This window comes from Felis catus, chromosome F2 (assembly GCF_018350175.1).
Source record: "Felis catus isolate Fca126 chromosome F2, F.catus_Fca126_mat1.0, whole genome shotgun sequence".
NCBI lineage: Eukaryota > Metazoa > Chordata > Mammalia > Carnivora > Felidae > Felis > Felis catus.
The window spans coordinates 64,034,983-64,057,410 of NC_058385.1; the positions used below are offsets into that span (position 1 = coordinate 64,034,983).

Consider the following 22,428-nt stretch of genomic DNA (forward strand, 5'->3'; position numbering starts at 1 on the left):
CAGTTTAATAGTAGGTAACTTGCTTTATTTCTTTATATGAGGTTACTTATATGAGAAAATGTTTGTGAAAGTGCTTAAGAAATTTAAAACAAAAACAAGATACAGATGTAAGGATTCATTATGTTGAATGGATAAAGCCTAAATGATTTTTGAGGAAGGGGAAAAGAAAACATAAACTCAGTGGACTCTGCAAGAAGTTAAAGATTACCTAAATGTAATTCCTTTCATAAGTTTCAGTCAGACTTAAAAACATTTGAAAGAACCACATTTCAGGAATAAAATTTTAAAAAGCAGATTTAGAAGTTTGCTGAGAAAGATGGATAGTATTCAAAGTGATACTTTCATTTGTTTCAAGGGATTTCAGTTTCAGAAAAAGAAATACCTGTCTAGACTACAATTCCTGTATTCTTTCTCTCTATGGAAAAAAAGTACTTTACAACTTCTACGCTAAAGATCACCTTTCTGTTTTTAACATTGGGATGCCAAGTTCTAAAGTATAATACCATTTACATTTTAGTTCATGAGTTTGGACTTTATTCTGAAGAATCTGGAAAGGTGGCATAAAATTCTGAGTAGAGGAATGATTTGAATAATGTAATAAATACTCAGTTGTTTTTTACTGGTGACAAAGTAACTACACTTCTTCCTCCAGTGTGGATAGCCTAAATGGAAGAGAAGAAACTTTTTTTAAAATGTTCATCATTTTTTTTTCAATGCAAATTAATTCAGTAAATACTTACTGTGTGCCTACTGTGCTGGGTGCTGGGGATATGTAGACAAATATGACAGTATCCCATCCACAAAAAAATGACTACGTGAATTCTACTGAGGCATCTAACAGTAAGCTATATTTCTAATCCTACTAATACATTTATATGACTGAACAGTTAGATGTCAAAGTTCAGGGTGCACACATACATATCTCACCTGACCTCCAAAATAATGAGAAGTGAATGTTTATGAAATATTTGGACAAGAAAACATTTTCTGAGACTAGAAAACATAGAACAAATTATAAGGGAAAAGAGAGATTTAATTACATAAAAGTTAAATAACCATACAACAAAGGACATCATAAAGAAAATTTGTAAAAAGTAAACTATATAATAGTGGACTAATATTCTTAATAGATAAAATGTTCAGAGAACATGCTAAGGAAAGCATTGATACCTTATAATAATGCAAATGTAAACAATCAGATGTCCATCAAAGTAGCACAATCTTATTACTAAATCATTATTAATGATGTGCTGTGGCAGCAGTTTTATAAAACCAGGCATTCTTATGCACTACTAGTACAAAATTAAAGTGATGTTTGGAAATACCTATTAAAAGATCAATTATCATCCCTTTGATCTTGAAATTCATTACATTTCCAGTTTTATTTTAAATTATCCTATATGTTGAAAAAGCCTCATGTATAAAGATGTTTCTCAGCTCTTTATGAAACTGAAAATTTTAATTAAAAAAAAGGACATTATGTATGCAAATCATATTCTGTATTACTACACAATGACAAACTATTTATAAAAAGGCTTTCTGATAATTTTATATAAAGTGAAAAAAAGATGTAAACCTGTATATGTATTAAAATGTTTAGTCCACAGGATGAAAAATGATTTTTAGTTCCTTCTTTAAACTTTTCTGCATTTCCGTGCTCGCTTCGGCAGCACATATACTAAACTTTTCTGCATTTCCTAAAATTATCATATATTAAAATTTTTATAACTAGAAAGTTAAAATTTGAATATATAATGTAATAATGTTCTGAGCTTAAAAAAAGTGGTACATCCAGTGAAATGAAGTAACAAAGTAAGTGAAGAGTCAACAGAAACTGAGAAACAAAAGTTATTTACCATACGGGGTTGAGACAATAGGGAAGGCATTCAAGAAGAGGTTGAATGAGCCAGGTTTTAATGGATAAATATGAGTTCTTGAGAAAGACTCCTGTGAAGGAGAATAACACACGCAAAGGCAGAAAGGCAAGAAATAGCAATATGTTGGCTAAAATGAAGGATTCTGAAGCAGTAGTGGTAATTGGGTACCGATAATGTACAAGTTTAGAGTTTCAACCTTAGATAAGACAGCTCTACTGAAGGGGACACTACCAGCAGAGGGTATGTTATACTAGCTGTTCGCTATTAGCTGTGCTATTATTTTCCACAGATATTACTGCTACAGTAATTATTACAGCATTTTGTGCCAATACTTCCCCCTTTATGCTTTTATCGCATTATGTTACTCTGACTTTTCATATTTCTTCCCCTGTTACCTTTAAATTTTATAGAATTTGGCTTATCTGTACAGATTTCCTAATAGCAGAAACTACTGAAGCTGGATGTGAATTTATTTTGATTATGTTAAATAACAATTTCATGAATAAGTTTAAGGAGAATGGGCAAAGTCTGGCTAATGGAAGCAAAAAAGTTATTCTGAGTGGGTCACTTGGGTGGCTCAGCTGGTTAAGCGTCCAACTTTGACTCAGGGCAGGATCTCATGGTTTGCAAGTTCAAGTCCCACTGTCTGCTGTCAGCAAAGAGCCCACTTTGGATCCTCTGTCTTCCTTTCTCTCTGCTCCTCCTCTGCTGGTGCTCTCTTTCTCTCTCTCAAAAATAAACATTAAAAAAAAAATAAAATAAAGTCTTTAAAAAAAAAAAAGTTATTCCTAGCATTGCCTAAGACCCACTTAGGCAAGAGATGAAAACAAGCAGATGGAGACATTAAAGTCTGCTTGTCTAAGATGAAGGTGCAATTGGAAATAAACAATTTTAATCAAGAATGAAAGTTCAACATTTCTAACCGTATCTTGCATGACAGTATAGGAGGTATTTAATTAAATTTGTATATGACCTGAAGCAGAGGGCTTAACACATTACATGACACAATCAAGATCTCAAAAGATTTTAAAAGGCTGGAGGTAAAATTTAACTTAAGGTATTGTAGTTGGGTTAACATGGGTTAAAACATGGTTAAACAGCAGCATGTTTAAGAAAGACTTGGGAGTTTTGGCTGATAGTGAACTCCGTGTACCACCTAATAGAGGATTATATAACTGAAAGATGGACGACTCCCATTATACTAGGAAGCCATCAGAACATAGCCAGGTGAGTGTATTTAGTTAAGAAAGACACTAGAGAGTGACCAAGATATAAGGGGATAGTCAAAGGGACACCATATAAAGAACTCTGAAGTAACTACAGATGTTTAGCTTAGGGAAAAGACAAATCAAGGGGCTCTTATTGATTCCTATCTCAAAATGATCTGAAGAATGTCATGTGGAGATGGGGCGCCTGGGTGGCTCAGTCGGTTAAGCGTCCGACTTCGGCTCAGGTCATGATCTCGCGGTCTGTGAGTTCGAGCCCCGCGTCAGGCTCTGGGCTGATGGCTCAGAGCCTGGAGCCTGCTTCTGATTCTGTGTCTTCCTCTCTCTCTGCCCCTCCCCCGTTCATGCTCTGTCTCTCTCTGTACCAAAAATATAAACGTTAAAAAAAAAATTAAAAAAAAAAATGTCATGTGGAGAGATATGATTATTTTACACTGTCCAAAGAGGAGAACTAAGACTAATATGAAAGCTAAAGAAAAACAGATTATGATTCAACAGCATAAAGATCTTTCTAAAATTTAAACCATTTCAAAGATGGAATGAATGGGCTGCCTTACAAGCCATGAGATCACTATTATTCAAACACAGGCAGAGAGAACTGGACATTGAGAGGTATGTTGTAGAGATTTTAGGTATCTTCCAAACTTGGGATTTTGTTCACCATTCCTTAAACATCTCATGTATTTTCAGAAGTTTAAGATAGTTCCAGAAACAACAGTGACATGAATTACAGGAAACAGAAATAAATGAGAAGATTGATTTACAAATGAGAATAATCTAGATCAGAGAGGTTATGTGAAAAGCTTCTAGAAAAAACAAATACTGTTAATAATAACTAGTATTTGGTGTAGTTCTGTGGGTTATTTTTGGTTGAGTAAATTATATACGCAGCATGTGCAAAATTAGTATTTCCTTAAATGCCAATTTTTGAAAATACCTTTTTCTTTTAAGTAAGATCAATTATTCTTTTCTGTTTTTTTTTTTAAAGGATGGTTACTTATTTAATATATTTTTTGTGGAACTTGAACTCATAACCCCAAGATCAAGAGTTGCATGCTCTTTCAACTGAGCCAGCCAGGTACCCATAGTAAGATCAATAGTATTTTTTTTTTTTTTAATGTTTATTTATTTTTGAGAGAGAGACAGTGAGAGCCAGGGAGGGGCAGAGAGAGAGACAGGGAGACACAGAATCCGAAACAGGCTCCAGGCTCCGAGCTGTCAGCACAGAGCCCGATGCGGCGCCCGAACCCACGAAGTGCAAGATCATGACCTGAGCCAAAGCTGGATGCTCAACTGGCTGAGCCAACCAGGCGCCCCAATAGTATTTTTAAAGTAATATATTTCAACTGCCTATATTCTTTGACAATGGCAGTATCATTTTTTTTTTTATTTGAGTAGTTGATACTTGATGTTACATTAGTTTTAGGTGTACAACTTAGTGATTCAACAACTCTCTATTATGCTATGCTCACCACAAGTGTAGCTACCTTCTGTCATCATACAAGACTATTGTAACACCAGTGAGTATAGTCCCTATGTTGTACCTTTTATCCCTGTGACTTACTCATTCCATAACTGAAAGCCTGTATCTCCCACTCCCTTTCACCCTCCCTTCCACTCCTACCCTCTTTGGCAACCATCAATCTGTTCTCTGTATTTATAGGTCTGATTCTGCAGTTTTGTGTGTTCATTTTTTTTTTTTTTTAGATTCCACACATAAGTGAAAGCATATGGTATTTGTCTTTCTCTGACACATTTCACTTTGCGCTATATACTCTAGGTCCATCCATGTTGTTGCAAATGGCCAGACTGCATCCTTCTTTATGGCTGAGTAATATTCCAGTGCACATGCACACATGTACATCATTATCCATTCATGTATCAATGGACACGTGGGTTGCTTCTCTACCCTGGCTATTATAAATAATGCTGCAATAAACATAGAGGTATATGTATCTTTACAAATTAGTATTTTTGTTTTCTTTGGGTAATAACCTAGTAGTGGAACTACTGGATCATATGGTATTTCTATTTTTAGTTTTTTGAGGAACCTCCACACTGTTTTCCACAGTGGCCATACCGATTTACATTCCCGCCAACAGTGCATGAAGGTTCGTTTTTCTCCACATTCTTACCAACACTTATTATTTACTGCTTAGCGGCCGCACTGACAGATGTTAAGGTGATACCTCATTGTGGTTTTGATTTGCACTTCTCTGATGGTTAGATATGTTGAGCATTTTTTCATATGTCTGTTGGACAATGGCGTTATCTTACCCAGTATGTGAGGAGTATACTTTTTGTTCCCATTTATTTCCAGAAAATGCAATGTGCCTTGTGTTCATTATGACAACATGATCCCCACAGTCACCTAGATTTAAAAAGAACAAAGAGGAAAAGATATTATATGAAAGTCATGATTTTAAGAAAAAGTGGTCTTGGTTATTTATAAAGCTTTTCAAAGTCTAAACAACACATTAAAAAACATAAAGCAAGTCACAGTGCAACACCAAAATCCTTGAACAGGATTTTGCTATTCTGTTCCTCTTTTACATAACATCTAAGTATAGAAAGAGTGAAAGAGTTGGCCAGACATTTGGAAAATCTCAACACTGGAAGATAAAAGAGGATATTATTAAAGATGCCAATAACAACAACACATCTTTTAAAGGCAAACTAATGTTATTCCTATGGTCTTTTCCCGTTAATAATTACACTTTGCTAAAATGTTTATATTAACATATCTTTAAATGTCTAATATAAACTTCCCCTTAAAAATAGAAGAGAAAATGAAAACAATACGTATATAGATGTAAAAAGGTATGTTTTACCAATAGGCAAATTGAAAACAAATGTAAAATGTCACAATTGATTTTTCTCCTTAAATTCAGAGAACAATAGAGTATTATGATCTTATGCTTAACTACTAACCCAAGGCTTTTTCCAACCACATTTAACTAGCTACATTTAAACTGCCACTTTCAACTATGACAACATGCATATTTGATATTTCAGATGACTTGAAAATTAAAATACATGTATTAGATTAATTTTCCATAAAATTAATAAAAAACCCTAAAAAGTCAACATGCAGTTTTCCCATGAGTCATGATACATCACAAAATCAAATAATCAAAAACATTTTTTAAATGCCTATTCTACTAATATAAAAACTTAAAAAGATTTTAATTTATTTAAAAACACTGAAAAAATAAGTATAAATAAATACCGCATATGAAAACTAACAGTTACATTATAAGATAATGAGCTTTGAATTTCAATGACAGCATTTTAAGAGAGAAGTATATAGTCTACATGGAATGAGGGTAAAAGACAGAGAAAAAAGCAGAAAAAAAAAATTTTTTTTTTTATCACAGTGAAAGGGAATCGAGAAGTGTAAAGGAAAGCTTTACCTGGGAAGCTTTGCTGTCAGTGGGTTGAAAAGACAGTTTGACTCTATTTGGCAAATTGATCAAAGTTCCTAAAAGTAACCCACAATGGGCTAGTAAGGCAACTGGACAAATGAACCAGGAAAATAAATAAAGACGGTGAGAAGATATCTATGTCATCTCAGAGAATGCTGAAGTTACCTTAGTTTTCAACCAGACTTTTACAGTTGAAGACACTAACGCCTGCTAAGATCAAGTGATTTGCCAAAGCTCACACACCATGTTATTTAATTCCCGGTTCAGGCTCTTTGCGTGACACTTAGGCTGAGGAAAAATGGAATCCTTAGCTTTACACAAGAGCTGAATTTTTTTTTTAAATGTTATTTAAGCTTTAAATATGGAAAAGCCGGGGCACCTAGGTGGCTCAGTCAGTTAAACGTCCCTTGATTTTGGCTCAGGTTATGATCACATGTTTTGTGAGTTCGAGCCCCATATCGGGTTCATAGTGAAGAGCCTGCTTGGGGATTTTCTCTCTCTCTCTCTCTCTCTGCCCCTCCCCAACTCTCTCTATCTCTCTCTAAATACTTAAAACAAACAAACAAACAAACAAACAAAAAGCATCTTGAGCTATTCCAAACAAACTTACTGTCTTTGTAGAGATCAAAAGGATCTCTCAAAGGACATTCAAAAGAATATCACAGATCAGATGAAAATCATGTTCTTTCATCTGTAAGGTACGAACATCTAATCTGGGAAAAATTATTCTCCCTCAATAACATGCCTCTGGCATAAGTTATTGAGGGAGAATATATATTCTTAGAATATATTCTTAGAAAGACTTCTCTAACTCTAAATCAAACTAACCAGGAATTAAATATTTTTTAACTGCATTACATATTAAAACAAAAGCCAATATTGTTAAAGGCTGAAACCCTGAATATAGTACAATTATTTCTGTCTCAATTTCTACATACAATAGATTTCATTGTAAAGTTTCATTAAACAATTATGCTTTATAATATGCAGCAAATGTATATAAATTAGAACTCTACTGCCTGATCAAGAGATATTCCAAGAGAAATTAATTTCTTTCAGATTAAAAAAACTAAAGTAATAAGTAATTTTTAGAAAAAGGAGTTGTGAGTGTATTTGTAAAAACTCTCACCTTAGATGTGTAACCTTGACTCCTTTTTATAATATTTGGTGTGTGTGGGCACACATGTGTGCATGAGTGAATGAATGAATGAATGAATGAATGAAATTAGGTGCCAAATAAATTCAGATAAATTCAATCAAAGTGGAAACTCAAAAGTGTCATGTCAGGGAACTGAAGTTCTTATGATGAGTCACACTGTCAGGGGTGCTTCTCAGTCCTACAGCTTCAGTGTTTTGGCTCATTTTCTCCCCTAAACCAGAACTCATATTTTTTCCTCAAAATTCCCTGGGAGGAAGAGATATAACATTCATTCTGGAGGCAGGAATATCAGTCGCTAATTGATCATGCACCCTTTTCTACTAGGTTCTGAGGACAGCTCCGAAATTCTTTTTAACATACCAACCTTAGGTTAAAGTTATTTGTCACCTTCGTACCTCAACACGTACCAACTCCCCAGGTGCGGTATTCAAGGATACCTACAGTTTAGGCTCAAACTTTCTAGCCTTATTTACCAGTTCTTTCCCATCCCAAACCATACTACTTGCTATTCTCTGAAGCATTATCCCATCATTTCTGTTTAAAACACACACACATACATACAGAAGATCATATACACAGATCCCCTGATCTTTCCTTTGTTCCTTCCAGTAGAAATACTCTCCTGATTTGTCTCCACTTGCTAAATTTTATCCATAAAATTTAAGTTCCACATAAATATCAGGTTCCAAAATTAATACCAGTCCTTTCATAAAGCCTTTCCTAATACCAAACCTAACTTCCCTTGATTCCACAAGGATGCCTGAATTTCTCTTATGATACCGATTTAACTCTATCTTGTCCTATCATTTGTACAATTTTACTTTCTCCACCTCAATTATAAGCTCCCTTCTGAAGACTCTTAATGTAGACCTCTTATATAATGGGAATTACAAGTCACAATAAGTGTTAAAAAAAAATTCCTGGTGTTCACTTTAATGTAAATAGGGCTTGTTCTATCATGTCCGTTCGCATTCAATTCCTCTCTTAGATCGCAGTTCTTAGAAATTGGACCAATCAAAACTGTCTGAGCTGCTCAGATTCCATAGGGGGATGGATTCAGATGGAGATATCTGGTAAGTTTGCTGGGAATCTCTTCCAAAATCTGCTTTGTAGTTCTTTTCCATTGATTAATAAATTAATCCACTTACTACTTACTCATGTCAGGTACTGTTCTTGATGCTGAGAATAGAGCAATGAATGCAACTGAAATCCCTGGTCATAATAAATCCTACATTCTAGTGCAATGAGCTAGACAATAAACAAGTAAACATACAATACGTCAGAGGCTGATAAATATATGGGGATAAAGAGCAATGCAGTGGAAGTATTATTAATTGATACAGGTTTTTGTGTTTTAGTTTCCCTGGGAGAAATGTCCAAAAGTGCAATTGTTGTACGGCAAGCTCATGTTTAGTTTTATAAGAAACTGCCATATTCTTTTCCAGACTGGCTGTACCATTTTATACTCCTACAAACAATGTGTGAGCAATCCAGTTTCTTTGCATCATCACCAGCATTTGCCACTTTTTATTTTAGCTATTCTGACAGACATGCAGTGATGTCTCACTGTGGGTTTAATCTGTTTTTCCCTAATGGCTAATAATGTTGAATCATTTTATGTATTTATTTACCATCTGGTCATGATACTTTGCTCATTTTCTAATTAAGTGTTAGTTTGTTTCTTGTTGACTATATGGTTTGCAAATATTTCCCTTCAGTCTGTAGCTTGTCTTTTCATCCGCTCCATGTGTCAAATCCCTCTTTAAAAGCTCTTTGCTGTAGCTTACTGATTTTAAAACTGTATTTGATAGAGATGTCAGGTTCTGAGAAGGTGACTCAAAGGGGAAAGGGTCGAGCATCTTCTCCCTCCTTCAACTAGCATAGCACTGCTTTTATATATTGGGTCTCCTTACAAGATTTGGTTTGAGAAATGTTTGAAAATAGCTATTTCAATTGGGTGATAAATAACAAAATTGGCTTTGGCCATTTTGTTTGTTTCCAACCTTGAAAGATAAATGTCCAAATGCCTTCTTCAGTGTTTTTTTCGGCATCCCTGAATTTGTGCATAGCTAATATAACAGACGATCACATCAGTTACCACAAAATCTACTGAGTATAAAGACACTGTGATAGGAACAAGGTATGTTGTTCAAATTTATTGATAATATCTAAGTATTCACTTTTAAAGGAGTTAAGTATTCAAGATATGATCTAAAGCAAAACTCTCCTTCACTGCTTTGTACGATGATATTCTAGGAGTTGAAGAATAAATGTGCAATTAAGATTGCAAAATTAAAATGATGCAGTAATTTACATTTGAAATAAACTGACACTGAACTTAAATAGTAAAAGAGAAAAATGTGTTAGCTTGGTAACTTTAAAAAAAGCATCCTAAACTTTTCTTTTCCCTAACAAGTCTTTAAAAGATTAAATAAATAATATAAGGCAGAATGTTAGAGATTAGATCTAATCTTTGTTGAACTGCCTGGTGTGCTAGAGTTTATAACATTAAGAACTGTGTGCAACTTCTGTTTCCTTTCATGTAGATCAGGAGTATTTTAGGATAATCTAACAATAACTTTAGAAACGCTAAAGGAAGGTTTCTCTCTGCTTCTTTTATTTATTTTTTAAATTAATTAATTAATTTATTTAAAATGCTTGTTTATTTTGAGAGAGAGAGAGAGAGAGAGAGAGAGAGAGAGAGACAGACAGAGAACGTGTGTAAGCAAGGGAGGGGCAGAGAGGAGAGACAGAATCTTAAGCAGGCTCCGTGCTGTCAGCACACAGCCCAACATGGGACTCAATTTCACCAACCGTGAGATCATGACCTGAGCCAAAATCAAGAGTGGAACAGTTAACTGACTGAGCCACCCAGGTGCCCTTCTGCTTCTTTTAAACATTCACACTGTCCTCAATTTATTAATCTGTGGGCAATGAAAAGAATGGAGTCCTCATGAAGAGTAAGTGTAATCTAAAAACTACCATGTGCCCTTTCTTTTTATTATCAGTGACAAACATGTTCAAAGAGCTCCCAGGTCCCAAATTCAGAAGGGCAGCTCTGATTAGAAAGAGAAGGGAACTTTTCCTAGTTCTACATCATTTCCAGCTTGACTCAGACCACATTTTCCATAAAAAATAACCTTATAAGTGGAAAGTTGGTTTTCTATAAAACTTCACAAAGTCTACTGGACCTGTAAAGTAGTTCAAATACAGTATACATTATGTTTGGATATATTATCGGCTAACTTTTATAGCTATTCCTGGATATATGACCATCATTTATAGTATTATTTATCTGGGAAATTGTATGCCAATTTTCAAACAAACATGTTTACAGCGATTGTGAGAACATAATACATGCTTGATAAATGCTTATTTAACCAATGAATGTTAGAAATAAACTTACGACAGACATGTTTGTAAGCTGAAAATTGCTTGCAATTTAAGTTTTGACTTTAGTGACATCTTGTGGACATAAAAAGTCTTGCTGATATAAGTTCCATATTAAATTATATAGTGAAACAAAAATACAGCTCAGTCTTTAAAACGTTAATTTTTAATTTCATAGAAAAGCTATTGTCCTTTACTAGAAAAGGATGACGTGATAGGTAGCTACCAAAGCTCTTTTGGTGTGCTAGCAAGTATTTTCATTAGTACTTAAAGAATACTTTTGCAATAATGACCTGCTTGTAGGAAAGCAGAACTTTAATTCAGTGAACAGATAAGTGCTATACTTTAAGAAAGAAATTACATTACTACGAATTCTACTTTTTCCCAAATTTTGTATTGTTTGTATTTCTACAAAAACAACCTAAGGCGCCTGGGTGGTTCAGTCGGTTAAGCATCCAACTTCAGCTCAGGTTATGATCTCACGTATCGTGAGTCTGAGTCCCGCGACAGGCTCTGTGCTGACAGCTCAGAGCCTGGAAAGCCTGCTTTGGATTCTGTGTCTCCCTCTCTCTGCCCTTCCCCCACTCACTCTCTGTCTCTCAAAAATAAATAAATGTTAAAAAAAAATTTTTTTTAAAGGGGCGCCTGGGTGGCTCAGTCGATTAAGCGTCTGACTTTGGCTCAGGTCATGATCTCGCGGTCTGTGAGTTCGAGCCCCGCGTCGGGCTCTGTGCTGACAGCTCAGAGCCTGGAGCTGCTTCAGATTCTGGGTCTCCCTCTCTCTCTGCCCCTCCCTAGCTCACACTCCCATTGTCTCTCTCTGTCAAAAATAAATAAACTTAAAAAAATTTTTTTTAAAAAACAACCTAAAAGATCTTGTATATTACCTTGTTGATAACACTGCCAAGAAAAAAAAAAAAAACTTAGCAGGAAAACATAGTTTAAGTGGCTAAGAATCACCACACTGATGTGGAATGGGTAATTTACTATCTGATGAAACAGGTGCCTGGGTTCTGGTCCAAGTTCTATTATAATATAGCTGAGTGACAGGGAGAAAGTCATTTTATTCTTCTGATTTTACTTCTCACGTATATCAATGAGGCAATTAAAATATCTAAAGTCCTAAGGAATTCATTCTATTACTTGGTAATTCTAAGACTATAACATTCTCCTTGTCTGCCAAAAACCACAGATATTGTTTTTAAGTTTATTTATTTATCTTGAGAGACAGACACAGTGCTTGGGGGGGGGGGGGTGGGGGGTTGGGTAGGGTCAGAGAGGGAGAGAGAGAATCCCAAGCAGGCTCGGCACTTCCAGCACAGAACCTGACATGGGGCTCAAACCTACAAACTGTGAGATCATGACCTGAGCTAAAACCAAGAGTCAGGGGGCGCCTGGGTGGCGCAGTCGGTTAGGCGTCCGACTTCAGCCAGGTCACGATCTCGCGGTCCGTGAGTTCGAGCCCCGCGTCAGGCTCTGGGCTGATGGCTCGGAGCCTGGAGGCTGTTTCTGATTCTGTGTCTCCCTCTCTCTCTGCCCCTCCCCCGTTCATGCTCTGTCTCTCTCTGTCCCAAAAATAAATAAAAAACATTGAAAAAAAAATTTTGAAAAAAAAAAAAAACCAAGAGTCAGACACTCAACCGACTGAGCCACCCAGAGCCCCACAAAAACCCGAGATTTTTAAAGCAAACAGATTTATAATTAGTCAAGCGTAGGTCTGCTGACCACTATTTTACTTTCAAGGTGTGGTTGCTCCTCACTATTCATGTATTCTGTATTACAAATTTGCCTATTCTCTTAAAATTTATTGATAATCTCAAAACTTGCAGTGCTTTCCCAGTCATTTGCAGACATGTGCACGGCAGGGAAAAATCTGAGTAGCTTGATGCGTAAGCTGAGGTCAAATATGGTAACGCACTGTCTTTTGTTTCGGCTCTTTTACTCTTTACCAGTGTCCTTTTGTGGTCTATTTAGTGCTAGGTTTTTGGCATTACTGTGCTTTTTATAAGTGACTTTGCTGTTTAAAATATCCCTCGAGTCTGATGCTGAAGTGCTGTGTAGTATTCCTAAGTGCAAGAAGCCTGCAGTGTGTCTTAAAGAGAAATCCTGTGTTAGATAAGCAACGTTCAGGCATGAGTTACTGTGTGGTTAGCCGTGAGTTCAGCGCTAAAGAAGCAACAATATGTATATTAAACAAGCTGTCTTTAAACAGAAACACACATAAAACAAAGCTATTTATTGCCTGGCTGACAAATGAATGTTGTGACTAGAGGCTCATTGGAACCTAACCATATCTCTAAAGCCATGGTTCAGTGTTCACTCTCTTTCAGCATTCATGGTGACTTTAAAGAACGTAATGGTGAATAATGAAAACTGACGGTGCTCATAAAACATTTTCTTAAAAGTGTCATTCCACAAAACATTTTTTTTTTTAATTTTTTTTTCGACTTTTATTTATTTTTGAGACAGAGAGAGACAGAGCATGAACGGGGGAGGGGCAGAGAGAGAGGGAGACACAGAATCAGAAACAGGCTCCAGGCTCTGAGCCATCAGCCCAGAGCCTGATGTGGGGCTCGAACTCACGGACCGCGAGATCGTGACCTGGCTGAAGTCGGACGCTTAACCGACTGCGCCATCCAGGCGCCCCCCACAAAACATTTTTGATAAGCATCTCTGAAGGACCAGATGTTGTACTAAGTGCTTGAAAAACTAACACTGACATGACAAAATCCTTACATTCATATTCCATACTTAAAGATTTCACAGGTTGTGGGCTGACTTTGAAATTTTATTAAGTGAAGAAAAAGAGGGGCGCCTGGGTGGCTCAGTCAGTTGAGCGTCCGACTTCGGCTCAGGTCATGATCTCACTGTTCCTGAGTTCGAGCCTCGCATCAGGCTCTGTGCTGACAGCTTGTAGCCTGGAGCCTGCTTCGGATTCTGTCTCTCTCTCTCTCTCTCTCAAAAATAAATAAACATTAAAAAAATTTTTTTTAAAAGTGCAGAAAAAGATTAGAGCAGCAAGTATGAGAAATAGCGTAACTCATGAGTTCTTGCGTTTACCCAAATCAACCCATCTGCAGTACTTTCCCTGCTAGCTCCACAGATCCAAAATCTAACTTAGCTAAATGCCAGAGCCCCGATTAAAAGTAATTTCTTCATTCTCAAAACTCGTATTCATGAATGCATATATTCACTCAAAAAACATTTTATGTAGTCCAACTATGTGTCAAACACTATTCTAGACACTGGGCATATAGCTGTGAAAAATTTAGGCAAAGTTCCTATCCTCTTAGAACTTAGTGTGGTGGAGGTGTGGATAATACATATTTATATATGTCAGGTGATCAGAGAATGCTAATTAAAAAAAATTTTTTTTAATGTTTATATTTAGGAGAGAGAGAGAGTGTGAGCAAGGGGGTAGGGGGTGGGAAGTGGGGGGAGGGCAGAAAGACAGGAAGACACAGAATCTGAAGCAGGCTCCAGGCTCTGAGCTGTCAGCACAGAGCCCGATGTGGGGCTCGAACTCACGAACCATGAGATCATGACCTGAGCCAAAGTCGGATGCTTAACCAACTGAGCCACCCAGGTGCCCCTAAAGGCAAGGTAAAGTATAGAGTGAAAGGGTGAGATGACAGAGGAACTGGGGAAGGCCTCTCTCAGAATACAAATGAGCAGAAATCTGAAAGATGTGAAGAATTAAGCCATAAATCTGGAAAACCCCATCCAGGCAGAGGGAACAAAATATGAAAAGGCCCTAAGGCAAAAATGTGCTGACAGGCACATTAAGGAAAGAGCAGCAAGCCTTAGTGGATTACCCTAGGAGGTAGGAAGCAAACTCAGCAAGGTAAAAGGGACCACACCGTGTAGGTCCTTGTAGGGACTGGCAAATGTTGGCTTTTACTTTCTCATTTGGAAGAGACATCTGCAACTCATCTGTAGAGAAAAGACCCTGTTGGGGCAAAGAGTAGGAGCAGCAAGATCAGTGAGGAGGCTTTTGGAATAATCCCAACTAGAGAGCAAAGTGGTTTAAAATTACAGTAGAAGAGTTAATGAGAAGTAGCTAGATTTCAGATACATATATTTTTTCAGATATATACCCATATCTATGAGTTGAACAAAGAGAAGTCACAAATGAAGCAAACACTTCTGACTAGCCCAACTAAAAGAATACAGATGCTGTTAACTAAGATGGGGAAACCAGAAGTAACAGGTTGGTTTTGGGTGGGGGAAATCAGGAAGTAGGACATCTCCGAGTTAAACACACATTAAAATGTTGCAGATGCCCACTGGACACCTAAGATTTATTGAGTAGAAATGTGGTTATGGGAGTCTGGAATACAGGGAAAAGGTAAAAAATGAAGATATGAATTTGGGAGCTTAGCCTAACAGAAAATATTTAGAGACCTGAACCTGAATGTGATTGCCTAAGGACTGTGAAGGGGTCCAAAGACCAGGCTTCAGGGCACTCCTATTTTTTTTGTTAAGTTTATTTATTTATTTTTGAGAGATAGAGAGAGAGTGAGCAAGGGAGGGGCAGAGAGACAGAGAGGGAGAGAGAATCTCAAGTAGGTTCTGCACTGTCAGTGCAGGGCCCAACACAAGGGTCAAAACCAGGAACCATGAGATCATGAGCTGAGCTGAGTTGAAACCAAGAACCAGAGGCTTAACCAACTGAACCATCCAGGTGCCCTCCATGCCCCTCCCCCTCCTAATTTTTAATGAGAGAAGATTGGGAGTTTGGAAAGTTGAAAAAAACAAAGGGGACTGGGAAGGAGGAGTTAGTAAGAGAACGCATCCAAAAACAAGTAAAGAATGTGTTTAAGAAGAAAGTTCTTTATATGACAACTAGCCTGGACTCCTCAAAAGGTTAATGGCAGGAAAAAATAAAAGAGAAGGATTCTTCTACATTTAAAAAGACTAAAGGAACATAACAATTAAAGGCAATAATACATAAAGCTTGGTTGGGTCCTGGTTTTAAAAAAGTAACAGCTATAAAAAATATGCTTGAAACTACTAGGCAAATGTGAAAATGCACTGGACATTAAACTGTACAATTAAATTGTGTTTATTTTGTTACATATGATAATGGCATTTTGGTTACATAGGGGAATATACTTATTCTAGGAGACACATGCTAAATTCAGGGGGATTTATTGAGACATCTGCAACTTATTTTCAAATGACTGAGTAAAAAATTACATGTTAAATTATACATAAAAGTTAGAAAAATGTAGAGGACAAATAACTCAGTGGAAATATGGCAAAAGACACGCACAGATATTTCACAGAAGAAGAAATGATAAAAGGCCATTAAATAGTGAAGAGATACTTAATTCCATTTGCAATGAGGAAAATGAAAATTAAAACCACCACGAGAATGCATTCCACATTTATGAGAGTAGTCAAACTTAAAAAGAATGAAAACATCAACTGTTATCGAAGATGATGGCTAATAAAAACTCTGGTAGAGAGGACATTAGCATAAAGACTACCTAGTTTCCCATGCACCTTTGAACCCAGTAATTCCTGTCCTATAGACAGATCTGGGAGAAACTCTTCCACCTGCGCCCTGGAAAAAAGGTATAAGAATACCAACAGGGATATTGTTTGTAATGGCAAAAAAATTGGAAATAACGCAAATGTTGAGTGTATGGGTATTTATTTCATCATCATTGTAACTGCTAATTTTCTTTAAAATATTACTTATATTTAAAAATAGATTTGTCTACATACTGTATCTACATACTGTATATATCTTTGTGTATTTCATGTATCAAAAAGTTAACACTATGATCAGCTGCACAAAATGCTGCTGACAGGTCAAGACAAAGAGTAAGAATTGACACCTAGATCTTGTTGGGTGTGCACTGAAGTGCCTAGGTAAGTGAAGTCAACCAGAATTACCTACAATAAGCTGAAGACCTTTAGTCTCAAAACAACTTTTTTCCTTTGTTTTGGAAAAAGGTTACAGAAAATCAAATCTATCAATTCAAAACAGTAAAAAGTAAACTTTCCATGTTCCGCTAGCTCTATCCATCTTTCTAGGGGAAAGGTTTTTAGAAGACAAGACAAACTTATTTTTTCATTTTCAAAAACTCCCTATTCAAATGTTCATTGCCATGTGAAGACACACGTGTAAGAGTGAACATTTGATTTCTAGTCCCACTCAGGATATCTGAGAGTGAAAGGAAGGCTACTGAGAATTTTGCTGGGGTAATGACATAAAATGGGGTTATCTCAGGCAAACTGGTCTGTATGGTTTTCCTGTGAATAAACCAAATTCATTTCAGTGCCCTAGTAGGTTTTTTGTAAGAATGGAACAAGGGATCCCAAGAAAAAAAGAGGTACTTAGAAGTAGTTCAGTCAGACTTTTCAACATTCTATTCTGGCATGAAAATTATGGATACTCGTGACAGACATAAAATGATACTCACTCAGTTGATGGTATACAGGTTTATGCAATCCTTGAAGTTTGATTGATGCCAAAGCAGCCAGTTTGCCAGGGGGCTGCATTTTCCCATCTAAGAGATACCAAACCCGAGCAAAAGTGGCCCATTGCTTGGGGAAAAAAAAGAGAGAGAGAGAGAGACAGACAGAGACAGAGACAGAGAAAACAATAAAGAAAGTTCTAATTACAATGGAAATAATTGAGATTATTATATACCATCATGTATATTCTACTGTTAATATCAATAATTACTTTGAAAAAAGATCCTGTCACTAAATAATCATTTTGGTTTTGTTTTCATTTGTTTCTGGAAAAGGAGGGTCTTTTTACATTCTACGAAGATTAACACAGTAATTTTTCTTGCCTGCCTTCCTATTAGCAGTGTGGATGATATTTTATTTAAAACATTTCAAAGATATATTTTCCTTTATATTATGACAATTTTTGATATCATACAGAATAGAATCTGGAAGAGTAATGGGAACTCTTATGAAAGCAGAAACTGTTTATAAGGTCTTCAAAAATACTTTGAAGACTAATATGTATTAAATTGAAAAATGAGTAGCTAATTGGGAACTGAAAACTATTCAGCAGTTCAATTCCATGGAAGAGGTAAGTAACAGAATATAGCTAGACAAGAATAGATGGAGGATGTTGAATAAGCTTAAATTTTACATAGCTGCCTTACACAGACATCTTTAGGCTGCGTCAGGCATAAACCATTGTCTTTGTAGTATCCATCAGTACCTTCAAGCTCTCAGAAAATTCCAGCCCATAGAGATGTCAACCAGATGCTTTCTGTATGCATATACACGGGTTGCTAAACAATGCTGGAAAAAATACAATCAGGCTAATTGGGTTTATTTTAAATTTTATTATTACAAACCTCATATCAGCTTCTAAACTGCTCACCATTTTTTTTCCTTTCTCACTTTTCTAGTTTCTACTTGTTCTCCTCTCTTTTGTCAGATTTCTCTCTTAAGTATTTCACATATTTTGATGCCATTGTAAATAGTATTGTATTTTTAATTTAAATTTCTGTTCGTTGCTAGTATATAGAAATACACCTCATTTTTTTGCATTTTGGTCTTGTACCCTGCAACTTTGCTAAACTTATTTATCAGTTTTAGGAGCTTTTCTTAGATTCCATCTGATTTTTCACAAAGACAATCATGTCTTCTGCATATAAAGACAGCCTCTAGCCCATATCTTTTCCCTAGTACTCTCAGCTTATGACTAACTAAAAAAATAAAAATAAAAATAAAAAAGGATTCAAACAGTGGGAAGTCTATAGGACAATCTTTTGTCTTCAATAAATTGCAAAGGAAAAAAATAGGAAAAAGAACTTAAGAGAGAATTAAAAAACATGAAATTATTACATTCTAAATCCTAAACCAAAGGAACAAACAGTAAAAATTTATGTATTTCTATAACATAAATGAGAAAATTGGGAATTTGAACATATACTAGATATCTGATATTAAGGAATCATGATTACTTTTTGTCTTTGATAAATGGTATTGGGATTATATTTCCAAAAAGAATCCTTATAGAGAACATACTGAAATATTTATTTATGAAATAACAGGAATCTGAGATTCATCTCAGATTCATAAGGGGAAGAAGTGAATGGGGGGTACAGATGAAAAAATATTGGCTATGAGGTTTTTGAAACTGGGCTGTACCTTCATTTATATAGGATTGAAATTCTCCATAATAAAGTTAAACAAAACAAAACAAAAAACAAACCCTCTCTACCTCACTTACCCACTGCCTCCTTTGTGGCAAAATTCTCCCAAAGAGTTGTCTTTACTCCAATTTGTCCTTATGCTGACTTCAGCCTGCTCCACCCTGGCTTTTCTTCTCCCACACCCATCACCCTCTCTCTATTGCCTGTCAAAGTTACCAGGACCTTCATGTCACTGAATCCCTTGGTCAATTCTAAGTCTTCAATACAGGTGATCATTTCCTTCTCCTGGATATTCTTTCCTCACTTGATTTCCAGGACACCACCCTCTGTTGGTTTTTTCCCTACTTTGCTTGTTTTCCTATCTCTTGCCACTGAAATGTTGAAATGTTCCAGAATTCAGTTCTTGGTCCTTCTCTCTTTTCTATACACACCTTCTCAATGACTACATCCAGACTCGTATGTTTACATGTCATTTCCATGCTTATGACTCCCAAGTGTAGAAATTTACATCTCTAGCCTTGACCTCTTTCCTGAACTCTACAATTGTACCAATTGCCCATTTGGTAGCTGCACTACAGTGCTTTTTAAACCATCTCCTAAAGACTAGTTTGTCCCCATTCCATTGCAGATCAATATTTTGATAAAAAAAAAATTTGTTCAAAAACCATTAAAATACCGCCATATCATCAAACTGCTGTAAAGTTTTCAAATTTTTAATTTTACTTCTTAAATTTGCTTCATCCAGGAGAGGTAACAAACAGTTCAAGGAAGGAATCACTCCTGGAGCAGGACTGGGCTAAGAAGCATCTCAGGTCAACAGACCCAAAGCTGAACTCCAGCTCTTCTACCTGAAACCTGCTTCAATTTCAGTCTTCCCTATCTCAGCTGATGGCACACGCTTCCGGTTTCAGAAACAAAAAACCTTAGAGTAATCCTTGTTCTTTCGTTGTCAGCTCACATTCAATCCTTCAGGAAATCCTTTTGACTCCACCTTCAAACAAAACCTGACCACTCTTCAACCCTATACTGTCTAGTTCGGTTTGTGCCACCATAGTGTTTAGCCTGGATCACTGCAGTTGGCCTCTAAACCGACTCTTTGTTTCTACCTTCCACCAATCCCCACCTCTGAACAGTCTATTCTTAACTCAGCTGCCAGAGAGCTCCTTCTAACACTTTTAAGTGAGATCACTGTCACTTCCTGGCTCCAAACCCTTCACTAACTAGATCCTCATTTTATTCAGTAAGAAGCAAATCCTTACAATGGTCTACAGTGCCCTATCTGAATACTCTTTCCTTAGGAAAAAAGTCATGAAAAGGGCTAACTGAAAGGAGGAGACGAATACCAAAGAGAACAACAGCAAGCGGCGGCCAGATTACGATTCTCATAAGTGCTTTCCCGAGGCATCATCTCCTGGCCCAGGAACTCCTCTTTCCTGCCCACTCAGCATCACTAAATCCACCGAAGCAACTGACTTCCTTCTGCCAGTGTAATGAACTCCATCAAGCCACAAGAGTTCGAGCTCACCTGGGGCGCCCTAGAGAAACTCGACATTTTCTCCACTTGCAGGACCGTTCTATTCCCAGGGTCCACGGCCAGACCCCAGCATTAATGGCCCGGCGGGAAACATATATAGGCAAGCATGACAGTTCCTAGGCCAGCCAGCCGTCGTCAGTTTCTCTGCTTTTTCTGGGTCTCCTCCAATCTTCCCATGGTAGCACTTTCATCCTGACAGGAGGAAATAATGCAGTCATTGACAGAATAACTCCTCCAAAGAACCCGCCGGCTGGAAAAGCTGAGGCAAACCGACCCAGCGCGCACAATTTCCAGCCGACCTAAATTTGGTGGATGCAAACCGGAAGTGCCTAAGCAGCGCGCGACTATTTGGATGTGGAAACCAAGATCTGAAATAGGAGCTCGGCTCGAAGGAGATGGATCGGTACCTGCTCCTTGTGATCTGGGGGGAAGCAAAAGTCCCCTCAGCAGCGGGTGGGGAAGTGGATCATGGACCTGGGAAGTCGTCCGTTGAGGGTACCGAGAAACAGCCGGGTAAGCGCAGGGCTGAGAAAGAGCGGGAACCGCTTGCGGGGAGGGGAAGAAATTTAAGTTTGAGATCAAGTTCTGCCGGTGAGGGAGGGGGGCTATCTCGAGTTGTCCCGAGAATCTGAGACTCTATGGGATCGTCCCAATAAGGGCTGAAAAATGTCATTATCTTCGTGGAGAAATAGGGACAAATTTGTGGATGCACAATTCCAGTGCTCAGAAGTTCTTGGCACAGTAAAAATTTAACTGATTTATTCTCTGTGCCTTCGGAATGGAATGTCTTCTTGTTAGAAATATATGCATTCAATAGGCGATTCCGTCAACTCTATGTTCCAAATACAAGTAATACAGAAAGGAACAAGATGGACAAGGATCTTACTCTCCTAGAGTCTACATCGTAATGGGAGGAGATATCCTACATATAAAAGTAAGATTAAAAAAAAAATGGTAAATTTAAAACAATCGTGACCGTTTGAAATTACACTCCTTTTTGGTGTTTCTGTCTATAATCCACACTGCATTTTATTTGTTTGTTTTGATTGAGCAGGCATCTTGAGAAAATATATGTGGTTGTGTATAGAGTGTTGTGACAGAGTTTCCCTTCTCTGCTTAAAATTATCCTTTGGGGGGAATTTTGAATATTTAACTGGCTAGCGTGTATAAACCAGAGGAGCCTTTTGGGTTTTCTCTGTGTAGCTCTTTTATGTACAACATGTTTTTCTGGAGAGTCTCTGATGGTGAAATTGGAATAGGCCTAGATTATGTAACTCTTGTGCCCATTGAGTTAGGTTGCCTTTTCTTTTTCAGATTTAACAGCAGCAAATGTTTATCACCTCCTGAAAAGAAGCATTAGTGCTTCAATGAATCCAGAAGATAGTACTTTTCCTGGTAAGTATAACACGAACCCCTTTTTTCTCTGGCCCTGTATTTGTATTGGAAATAAATTTAATTAATTTGGTCACTTAAAAGTATGAAAGATACTTGTTGACTGCACACATCACTGGGATAGGGAGATAAGTAAGGAAATACAGAACTGAAAAAGATGCTAATTCCCTCTTCCTGCTGCTTGAATGTCATTAAATTGTGTGAAAATTATTATGAAAATTATTCTAGGTTCTCAGCTTGACTTTTGTTCCCTTTGTGGTATTTTCTTGCCCATCTTTAGCTCCATA

General features: G+C 36.9%; 2 protein-coding genes across 7 annotated transcripts in view; one reads left to right on the forward strand and one right to left on the reverse strand.

Moving 5' to 3' along the window:
* MRPL13 (mitochondrial ribosomal protein L13) overlaps positions 1–20,888 on the reverse strand; it is a 52,431-nt gene extending 31,543 nt beyond the window's left edge. For 2 of the 4 annotated variants that reach the window (XM_019823076.3, XR_006592260.1), the window contains exons 1-3: positions 20,741–20,888; positions 17,512–17,635; positions 5,381–5,474 (exon numbers count right to left, since the gene is read on the reverse strand). In XM_019823076.3, coding sequence (XP_019678635.1) covers positions 5,381–5,474; positions 17,512–17,635; positions 20,741–20,767 — 245 coding nt within the window. In that variant the 5' untranslated portion in view covers positions 20,768–20,888. Of the gene's footprint in view, positions 1–5,380; positions 5,475–17,511; positions 17,636–20,558; positions 20,688–20,740 lie in introns of those variants that run through there. The other 2 variants (XM_045049675.1, XR_006592261.1) reach the window with 2 other exon arrangements.
* A 77-nt stretch (positions 20,889–20,965) lies between these two features.
* The window catches only part of MTBP (MDM2 binding protein), an 80,183-nt gene continuing 78,720 nt past the window's right edge, over positions 20,966–22,428 (forward strand). For 2 of the 3 annotated variants that reach the window (XM_019823073.3, XM_019823074.3), the window contains exons 1-2: positions 20,966–21,262; positions 22,064–22,144. In XM_019823073.3, coding sequence (XP_019678632.2) covers positions 21,145–21,262; positions 22,064–22,144 — 199 coding nt within the window. In that variant the 5' untranslated portion in view covers positions 20,966–21,144. The remainder of the gene's footprint in view (positions 21,263–22,063; positions 22,145–22,428) is intronic. The other variant, XM_004000088.5, reaches the window with a different exon arrangement.